The 10,613-nt window shown below is 50.2% G+C and overlaps 1 protein-coding gene and 2 non-coding genes across 3 annotated transcripts in view; 1 reads left to right on the forward strand and 2 right to left on the reverse strand.

Annotated features, from left to right (window-relative positions):
- LOC101936074 (zinc finger protein 501-like) overlaps window positions 1-5,790 on the reverse strand; it is a 53,443-nt gene extending 47,653 nt beyond the window's left edge. The window contains exon 1 of the mRNA XM_042846616.2: window positions 5,498-5,790. Within this exon, the coding sequence (XP_042702550.2) occupies window positions 5,498-5,669 (172 nt within the window). The 5' untranslated portion in view covers window positions 5,670-5,790. The remainder of the gene's footprint in view (window positions 1-5,497) is intronic.
- A 2,009-nt stretch (window positions 5,791-7,799) lies between these two features.
- Window positions 7,800-7,992, forward strand: LOC112061159 (U2 spliceosomal RNA). The gene has a single exon (XR_002890126.1). It is a non-coding gene; the product is annotated as a U2 spliceosomal RNA (small nuclear RNA).
- An 851-nt stretch (window positions 7,993-8,843) lies between these two features.
- Window positions 8,844-9,007, reverse strand: LOC112061158 (U1 spliceosomal RNA). The gene has a single exon (XR_002890125.2). It is a non-coding gene; the product is annotated as a U1 spliceosomal RNA (small nuclear RNA).
- Between the last annotated feature and the right edge of the window lie 1,606 nt (window positions 9,008-10,613).

Raw genomic sequence — 10,613 nt, forward strand, 5'->3', positions numbered from 1 at the left:
TGAGAGAATCCACACAGGCGAGAGGCCCTATGAATGCAGTGAGTGTGGGAAAACCTTCACTCAAAGATCAGGCCTTTTTCTCCATTGGAGAATCCACACAGGGGAGAGGCCCTACAAATGCCATGAGTGTGGGAAAAGCTTCATTAGCAGCTCAGCCCTTTCTAAACATCAGAGAATCCACACAGGGGAGAGGCCCTATGAATGCCGTGAGTGTGGGAAAAGCTTCACTCACAGCTCAGCCCTTTCTAAACATCAGAGAATCCACACAGGGGAGAGGCCCTATGAATGCCGTGAGTGTGGAAAAAGCTTCACTCACAGCTCTCATCTTACTGGGCATCAGAGAATCCACACAGGAGAGAGGCCCTATGTATGCAGTGAGTGTGGGAAAACCTTCAATCACAGCTCACACCTTATTGGGCATCAGAGAATCCACACAGGAGAGAGGCCCTATGAATGCCGTCAGTGTGGGAAAAGCTTCACTCACAGCTCAGCCCTTTCTAAACATCAGAGAATCCACACAGGGGAGAGGCCAGAGGAACCACCTGATCAACATCCTGTACAGCAGACAGGAGAAGATCAAGAATGAGCTCTCAAAACTGGAGACTCTCCTACAAAACCAACCTTCCACACAAACTTCCACGTGGCTGGACTTTACAAAAATGAGACAAGCCATTTACAATGCACACTTCACTTCTCTACAGAGGAAAAAGGACAGTAAACTATCTAAACTCCTAGCTGCCACAGGGGGCTACAACAGTGGTACCCTCAACTCACCTAACAATATTGTTAATCTATCCAACCACACACTTAGTCTGGCAGAAGAGTCTGTCCTATCTCAGGGACTCTCTTTCTGTCCCACCATCCCCACAAACATGATACAGTTCTGCGGTGATCTGGAAGCCTACTTTCGTCATCTCCGACTCAAGGAATATTTTCAATGCACCACTGAACAATGCACTGGCCCACAGGAACGCTCCTACCAACACTACAAAAAGAAGAACTCTGCGTGGACTCCTCCTGACCATCCAAATGACAGACTGGACCTCTACATAGAGTGCTTCCGCAGATGTGCACAGGCTGAAATTGTGAACAAACAACATCACTTGCCCCATAACCTCAGCCATACAGAACACAATGCCATCCACAGCCTCAGAAACAACTCTGACATAATCAAAGGGGCTGACAAAGGAGGTGCTGTAGTCATAATGAACAGGTCGGATTATGAGCAGGAGGCTGCCAAGCAACTCTCCAAGATCACGTTCTACAGGCCACTATCCTCTGATCCCACTGAGGAATACCAAAAGAAACTACACAATCTGCTCAAGAAACTCCCGGCTACAGTACAGGAACAAATCTACACAGGGACACCCCCAGAGCCCCGACCAGGGGTATTCTATCTGCTACCCAAGATCCATAAACCCGGAAACCTTGGAAGTCCCATCATCTCAGGCATTGGCACTCTTACAGCAGGATTATCTGGCTATTTGGACTCTCTCCTCAGACCCTACACTACCAGCACTCCCAGGTATCTTCGAGACACCACCGACTTCCTGAGGAAACTACAATGCATTGGTGTTCTTCCTGAAAACACCATCCTGGCCACCATGGATGTTAAAGCGCTTTACACCAATATTCCACATGAGGATGGACTACAAGCTGTCAGGAACTTGATCAGCTGATGAGGCCACAGCAAGCCTGGTGGCTGAGCTTTATGACTTTGTCCTCACCCACAACCATTTCAGATTTGGGGACAACTTATACCTTCAAGTCAGTGGCACTGCTATGGGTACTCGCATGGCCCCACAGCACGCCAACATTTTTATGGCTGACTTAGAACAACGCTTCCTCAGCTCTCGTCCCCTAGTGCCCCTCCTCTACTTGCGCTACATTGACGACATCTTCATCATATGGACCCACGGAAAGGAGGCCCTTGAAGAATTCCACTTGGACTTCAACAATTTCCACCCCACCATCAACCTCAGCCTGGACACTACAGTGTAAATAAGTGATGGTCACATAAACACCACCCTATACCGGAAATCTACTGACCGCTATATGTACCTACATGCCTCCAGCTTCCATCCAGGACACATCACATGATCCATTGTCTACAACCAACCCCTCAGACGGACACAAACACCTACAAGATCTTTATCAAGCATTCGTAAAACTACAATACCCACCTGGGAAGTGAGGAAACAGATTGACAGAGCAAGACGGGTACCCAGAAATCACCTACTACAGGACAGGCCCAACAAGGAAAATAACAGAACACCACTGGCCATCATGTACAGCCCCCAGCTAAAACCTCTTCAGCGCATTATCCACGATCTACAACCTATCCTGGAAAATGATCCCTCACTCTCACAGACCTTGGAAGGCAGGCCAGTCCTCGCTTACAGACAACCTCCCAACCTGAAGCAAATACTCACCAGCAACCACACACACCACACCACAGAAACACCAACTAGGAACCAAACCCTGCTACAACCCCCAGTGCCAACTCTGTCCCCATATCTACTCTAGCGACACCATCAGAGGACCCAACCACACCATCAAGGGCTCATTCACCTGCACATCTAAATTTAAATTAATGGAGATATCTGATCTCCTAGAATCGGAAGGGACCCTGGAAGGTCATCGGGTCTAGCCCCCTGCCTTCACTAGCAGGACCAAGTACTGATTTTGCCCCAGATCCTTAAGTGGCCCCCTCAAGGATTGAACTCACAACCCTGGGTTTAGGGGGTCAATGCTCAAACCACTGAGCTATCCCTCCCCCCCCCCCACAAAAAAACCTTAATTATGGGGGGAGGGATAGCTCAGTGGTTTGAGCATTGACCCCCTAAACCCAGGGTTGTGAGTTCAATCCTTGAGGGGGCCACTTAAGGATCTGGGGCAAAATCAGTACTTGGTCCTGCTAGTGAAGGCAGGGGGCTAGACCCGATGACCTTCCAGGGTCCCTTCCGATTCTAGGAGATCGGATATCTCCATATATTATTATATTATTATTATTATTATACCTCACTATCACTACTGCTATGTTGTGTGGTTGGTGAAGAATTCTACACCAGAGAAGTGTAAAATTACTCCAAGTAAGGTCAAAGATTTGACAAGAACTCAAGTAGAAATTGCAGGTACTGGTGGTTGATTTTCATCCCTGATTTGGAAGCTATGGTGACCTGTGGCCCAGGTAAACTATTTTTAGAACACTGCTCTCTAGTTAAGTGGCATTGATCACACTCCTAAAGGATGCCATGATTAAATTGGGAACAACTGTCTTTTACCATTTGGATCCAAAGTTTCATGAAGCACAGAGAATCATAGAAGATTAGGGTTGGAAGAGACCTCAGGAGGTCCAGTCCAACCCCCCTGCTCAAAGCAGGACCAACACCAACTAAATCATCCCAGCCAAGGCTTTGTCAAGCTGGGCCTTAGAGGTTTTTAAGGATGGAGATTCCACCATCTTCCTAGGGAACCCATTCCAGTGCATCACCACCCTCCTAGTGAAAAAGCTTTTCCTAATATCCAACCTAGACCTCCACCCCTGCAACTTGAGACCATTGCCCATTGTTCTGTCATCTGCCACCACTGAGAACAGCTGAGCTCCAACCTCTCTGAACCACCCTTCAGGCAGTTGAGGGCTGCTATCAAATCCCCCCACACTCTTCTCTTCTGCAGACTAAACAAGCCCAGTTCCTTCAGCCTCTCCTCATCAGTCATGTGCCAGCCCCCTAATTATTTTTGTTGCCCTCCTTTCTCTAATGGGGGGCCCAAAACTGGACGCAATATTCCAGATGTGGCTTCACTAGTGCCGAATAGAGGGGAATAATAACTTCCCTCGATCTGCTAGCAATGCTCCTACTAATGCAGCCCAATATGCTCTTAGCCTTCTTAGGAACAAGGGCACACTGCTGACTCATATCCAGCTTCTCATCCACTATAATCCCCAGGTCCTTTTCTGAAGAACTGCTGCTTAGCCAGTCAGTCCCCATCCTGTAGCGATGCATGGGATTCTTTCCTCCTAAGTGCAGGACTCTGCATTTGTCCTTGTTGAACCTCATCAGATTTCTTTTGGCCCAATCCACTAATTTGCCTAGGTCACTCTGGACCCTATGCCTACTCTCCTGCGTATCTGCCTCTCACCCCAGCTTAGTGTCATCTGCAAACTTGCTGAGGGTGCAATCCATCCCATCATCCAGATCATTAATAAATATGTTGAACAAAACCGGCCCCAGGACTGACCCCTGGGGCACTCCGCTTAATACTGGCTGCCAACTAGACATTGAGCCATTAATCACTACCCGGTAAGCCTGACCATCTAGCCAGCTTTCAATCCACCTTATAGTCCATTCATCCAATCTGTACTTTTTTAACTTACTGACAAGAATACCGTGGAAGACCATATCAGAAGCTTAGCTAAACTCAAGATATATCACATCCACTGTTTTCCCCATATCCCCAAAGTCAGTTATCTGATCATAGTAGGCAATGAGGTTGGTCAGGCATGACTTGCCCTTGGTGAATCCCTGTTGACTGTTCCTGATCACCTTCCTCTCCTCCAAGTGCTTCAAAATGGTTTCCTTGAAGACCTGCTCCATGATTTTTCCAGGGACTGAGGTGAGGCTGACCGGTCTGTAGTTCCCTGGGTTCTCCTTCTTCCCTTTTTTAAAGATGGGCATTATATTTACCTTTTTCCAGTCATCCTGGACCTCCTCTGATTGCCATGAGTTTTCAAAGATAATGGCCAATGGCTCTGCAATCACATCAGCCAATTCCCTCAGCATCCTCAGATGCATTAGATCTGGACCCATGGACTTGTGCATGTCCAGCTTTTCTAAATAGTCCTTAACCTGTTCTTTCACCACTGAGGGCTGCTCACCTCCTCCCCATACAGTATTGCCCACGACAGCAGTGTGGGAGCTGACTTTATCTGTGAAGACCAAGGCAATGTTTTTTTGTTTTGTTTGTTTGTTTTGAGTACTTCAGCTTTTTCCACATCATCTGTCTCTAGGTTGCCTCCCCCATAGAATTCCCCATAGAAACAAAGAATGGAACAAAAGAATAATAAAGGCACCTCAACTTTCCCTCATTTATGTAGGACAGTCTTATAATATGCATCCAGATATCCTCCAATCACACAAGCTGAAAATTGTTCCACTTCACTGCAGTTCTGTAACCATATGGGAACCAATCCTGTCTGTGTTCTGTGAACATCCAAAATTCCTGCTGAATGACCCGCCCTGGGAGCGAGTTACCAGTGACCCAGGGCTGGGGCGGCAGGGGGTGCAGTTGGGGGGGGGGGGAGAGCCCAGGGCTGGGGTGGGGGGAAGCCAAAAAAATTTTTGCTTGGGGCAGCAAAAAACCTAGAGCCGGCCCTGCCTGCTGGGACAGCGGCTCCGAGCTTCCCCCGGGCGCAGATCCCGGCGCTGCGAGATGCCGGGTCCCCCCAGACACTGGGGCCGAGTCACTACCCCGCCCCCGGGGCTCACTGCGGTACCTGGAGGCTGCAGCTCCGCAGCGGGCCGGGCCGGGCCGGGCCCGGGGGGGGGTTCATGGGTCTCCCCAGCACAGACCCGCCTGCTCAGCCCAGCCCTGCAGCGCCAGGGAGCAGCAGCGCGTGAGCGCAGCCTCTGCACGTGCGGGGCTCTTCTCCGCCCCCATCTGCGCATGCCCAGAGCCGGGAGACGCAAAACTCTTCTCTGGGCCCGGGAGAGGCTCCAACGGCCCCGCACGATTCAGGCAGAGCCGCAGCGCCCAGCACGCGCGTTCGCAGCCCAGCTCGTCCACCTACCCAACGTCACTTCCGCTCCCTGGGAGAGTTAGGAACTACAACTCCCAGCCTGCTCTGGGGGGCACGTCTGCGTTCTCCAGCCCAGGTCAGGCAGCTGTTACTGCGCATGCTCCGTGCGATCTCCAGTGGGGGTAGGAGAGCAAAGGTGCTACCCATTCCTACACCGGCGGGGGGAGGGGGCTTTCTCCAGCTGGGACCCGCCCCGGGGAGTGAGAGACCCCGGCCGGGGGGGCGCTGGTGACTCTCTGCCCCGGGGAACCCGGGAGAAGCCGCGGAGCTGCCTCGGCCCCAGGGGAGCTGCAGCAGGATCTGCCCCCGGCACCGCCGGGATGGGGGGGGCAGAGACTGGGGCCCGGCGGGGGGTCCCCTGTGGGGGGAGGGGGCAGATTTGCGGCGGGGGGGTTGAACTGTCTCTGGGCAGCCAAGAAATCCCCGAGGGCTTGGGGGGGTTAAAATAAAATACCCTAAACATTCACCCCACTTTTTCTCTAGTTGTCTGTTTCTAATTGAATAGGCCCTGAGATCTTTCCCTGTCTCTCCAAGTATAAAATACTAAGAAAATCTCAGATTTACACCTTTTCTCGGACTCTTGAACGTGGATATACAATGTTTGCAAATGTTGCTCATTTCCTCTCTTCATTTATCAAATATTGATGTGAAATACACTCAGATTTTACCTCATATCAACAACTGACATAAAACCCCTCTGATTTTCCACTTTCCTCTCTATAATCTGTAAAAATGGATCCAAAATCTCTCAGATTTCCACCCTTTCTCTTACATTTCTGAACATTGACCTCAAATCTCAGGTTTTGCCTCTTTCTATGTCATTATCAAATGTCAATTAAAAATCCTGTTGGGTTCGGAGCTGTTCCCTATACTTCTAAATCCCAGCAACTTCTCCTTCCTTGGAGGGACCCTGTAGCCCTGAGTCCTTCTCCATCCTAGAGGTTGCAGGGGGTTAAATTGCCCAATGATCATCTTTCCCCTCTCTTTGGAGAATCATTTGTTTCCCCCCTTTAGCTCTGTTAAAAAGGTTTGCTGATGAAAGAGACCAGCCACATATTCCATAAGTATCAAAACCAGAGGCCTCCCCTGGTCACAGGAGAGTTGGCTGGACCCTTTTCTTTTCTCCAGCTGGAACGGGATGAGGAGGTTGCTCTGAGTGCAGCGTGGGTCCAGAAGTATCCCAAAGCCCATGATAAATGGTCTCTGTAAGGGGTTGCTTCCCACAGTGCTAAGATGTAACCACCTCTGGGGTGGGTCATTGGCTGGCATTATTTGCTAGTGACAAGGCATGGAAATTTCTTACCTAATTTGGCCCTCCATGCCTTCCATTCTCCTGTTAAAGAAGCCTCTTCCAGGGCTTCCTGTGCAGCTGGCCAGCAGGGGGCGGTGATAACTTTCTAGCCACTTATCAGACAGTGTGAGGTAACACTGTTGCTGTGGGGGACAGTGTCTGTGTGGGGAGATTGCAGCTGGAGCTGAAGGGGGCATTGTGGCAGGGGAGGCCTCTGGGTGACCGGGTAGGGGGTACCCTACTCAGGTTGGTGGGTTCTGGAGGTTTTGGGTTTTAGGGGGTGGTTCTGATGTGCCCAGCCCTGAGGCTATCGGGTTCTGGAGGTGGTTATTGCTGGGGGCCTGTTGGCTGCAGAACAGTGCTGGTGGGCATCTCTTGGGGAGGTGGGACAGGGGGTTAGAGGGTGCCTGGTGTCTGGGCTTTCCCCGCTGGCTCCTGGGATTGTTGCCATGCCTGGTTCACAGAGCTGTTGGGGGGGGATCCCCAACACAGAAAGACTTCTGTGCCTTTTGAACAGAATTGTGTGTTAAGAGTTCTTGCTTTGAATTCCTCCATTGGAGTCATTTCGGGGAAGTAAGTGATCCTCACTTAGCGTTCCCTAGTTCTCAAAGTCACGTGAATGGTGTTTGGTGCCTGTCTGGGAGCTCGTTATGGCGAGGTTGAAAGCGGTGGGGGCAGAGGGTCCGTGTAGCGTCGGCCAGTGTCAGTATCGCTTCCTGGCTCTTTGAGCTGTGGTCCAAGTGTAGTGTCTGTTCTTATCAGTTTAATATCTGATATGTTCTTTATTTGAGAACTGTATGTTAAATTGATTTTTGAAACAGGGGGCTGGAATAGGAGCTTGCTCTGCCCACCCCATGCATTGACCTGGTATTGCAGTGTCTCCAGGACTGGTGCATCTCCCTTGGGGGAGAATATTCTGGTTAGAAAAGCAGAAAGCATTTTACTGGGGTGATACTTCTTGGAAGCAGGTTGGGTTTTCTTGGTTTTTTTTCTTCTTAAGTATGTGGAAAACCTGAAATCTCTAGAGCTTTGGTTTCTTTATGAGAAATATTTATTATTACAATTTCTTGGGAGCGTAATGTGAGTCTATAAAGGTGAGGTTTGTTGTTGCCCCAACTGAAAAAAGATATATTGGAATGGGGAAGATTCTGGGGAAAAAAGGGCAACAAAAATGAAGAGGGGATATGAAACAGCTTCTGTAGAAGAAGAGATTAATGAGATTGGGACTTTTCAGCTGGGAAGAGAGACGACTAAATGGGGTCTATAAAATCATGACTGGTGTGAAGAAAGTAAATAAGGAAGTGTTGTTATTTCCTTCTTCTCATAACACAAGATCTAAGGGGTCACCAAATGAAATTAATAAGCAGCAGGTTTAAAACAAAGAAAAGGAAGTATTTCTTCACACAACACACAGTCAACCTGTGGAACTCTTGGCCAGAGGCTGTGGTCAAGACAGGGCTCAAAAAAGAACTAATTGCTCTCTTTTGTTAGACCAACTGCCAGCAGGAAGCTCAAACGCACCAAGGGCTGGCTACAAGCAGGGAAAAGGAGAATAAAGCTCTCCTTGAGTCAAGACAGGGCACAGGAACGAAACCTCTCTAGAGCAAGCTACAGAAAAGAGCAATTATAACACAGGAAGAAACCCCACCACGTGGGGTAACAGAAAAGGACGCAGTTCTAGCTCAGGCTAAGGAAGAACCGTAGAGGCTCCAAAGAGCACTACCTGAGCTACTGCTTTTCTTGACCAAGTCCCAGGGGAAAGCGCGAACGTAGTCCCCCACTACCACAAATTCTGCAGTTGAGTTTCCCGCATTTGGGGAAATCACAGAGGTCAACACACCCTCAGTGCAATGGATGAGCCTCACTCTGGAAAAACCACCTTGGTGATCATGGTATCTCCCCTGCCAGGTAAGTATAAGCTCCTAGCGCCCAGCGGCCGCCCGCCCTCACTCGCCCCACACTCTGAACCCACGGTGAGGGACGCCACGCCCACGCCCACCGGCCCCACCCACACCAGCCCCCACTGCCGCGAGCTGCCCTGACGTGGCCCCGGGGCCCCACTCTTCTCCACACCGAGCCCCAGGTGCCAAATTCGGGCCCTGCTCGGCAGCCTGTTCCCGCTCCCACAATGCTCTGCTCGCACGCATATCTGCATACGTGCTCACGGGGCTCCGCCCCCCCCAGTCGGGCCCCTCCCCCTGCCTGCCCGGTCCCGGCCCACTCCCCTGGCCAGCCCCGGCTCTTCAGCGCTAAGAGCCCAGCCGCCAGCCCCGCCAGGTGCCCTTGCCGAAGTGCCGCCCGGTCCCCGCCGGGGCCTCTGCTGGGCCCGCTCTCCCCGGCGGACGGACGGATGGCTGCGTCACGGGCTGCAGCCCAGCTCGGAAAAGGAGGGGCCCGACAAAGCTGTAACCTGATTTCAAGAACACTTCAGTTATGCCCTAGAGTCGTAGCCGGGTCCAGTTCCAGGAATCCAGGGTAGCCGCGAGACAAGGGAATAGCTTGTCTTGTGGACCAACTACTGCTGGGGAAAGAGAGAAGCTTCCGTTGTGCTTCTCTTTCTCTCTCTCCCCACCAGAAGCAGGTCCAATACAAGAATTACCTCCTGTGACGGGTTGGATCACAGAAACCCCCTGGGGAACGGCCAACTGATGTGCCAAGACTACTTCTGCCCCTGCTCTCCCTGCCAGCCTGGGACCCCAGCACCCTGTCTGGCTGAGCCAGACACGCCCATCTGCTCCAACACAGACCCAGAGTCTGAATTACTTGCCCCAAACAGCTGCAGGCTTAACTGAAAGCAACTTCCAGCAGTGTTCCTGCCTTTAACACTCAGATGCCCAACTCCCAAGGGGCTCCAAACCCTAAATAAATCCGTTTTACAGCTTATACGGGGTAAACTCGTGAATTGTTCGCCCTCTATGACACTGATAGAGAGATATGCACAGCTATTTGCTCCCCCCCCCCCGCCACCCCGCAGGTATTAATACATACTCTGGGTTAATTAATACGTTAATTATTTAATTAACTTAATTAACAAGTCAAAAGTTTGTTTGATTAAAAACAGAAAGTAGGATGTAAGTGGTTCCAAGTAGTAACAGACATGCGTCCGACCAAGTGGGCATTCACCCATGAAAGCTTATGCTCCAATACATCTGTTAGTCTTAAAGGTGCCACAGGACTCTCTCTTGCTTTTTACAGATCCAGACTAAGACGGCTACCCCACTGATACTTGTATTCGTCTAGCTGTTTGGGTTCATGTGTTTTCAGTATTAGTGATTTGCTGAGGCAAGGTTTGCATAATGTAGAAAATAACGTACGGATATATTTTTGAGTTTCATTTTTTTTTTTTCATGCATCATTTCGTTTCCCAAGGAAAGAATTAGAATAACGAGTCCCCATGTTTTCGGTGTTAATATTATTGGATGAGTTGAAAGGCTGCTCTTGCAGATTTTACTTTGTCATTGTTTGTAGGTCAGTTGAACAGCGGCTTTCTTAGTCTATTCTGCGGGGGTTCTTAAACCGCTC

The sequence above is a fragment of the Chrysemys picta genome, chromosome 24, assembly GCF_011386835.1.
Source record: "Chrysemys picta bellii isolate R12L10 chromosome 24, ASM1138683v2, whole genome shotgun sequence".
NCBI lineage: Eukaryota > Metazoa > Chordata > Testudines > Emydidae > Chrysemys > Chrysemys picta.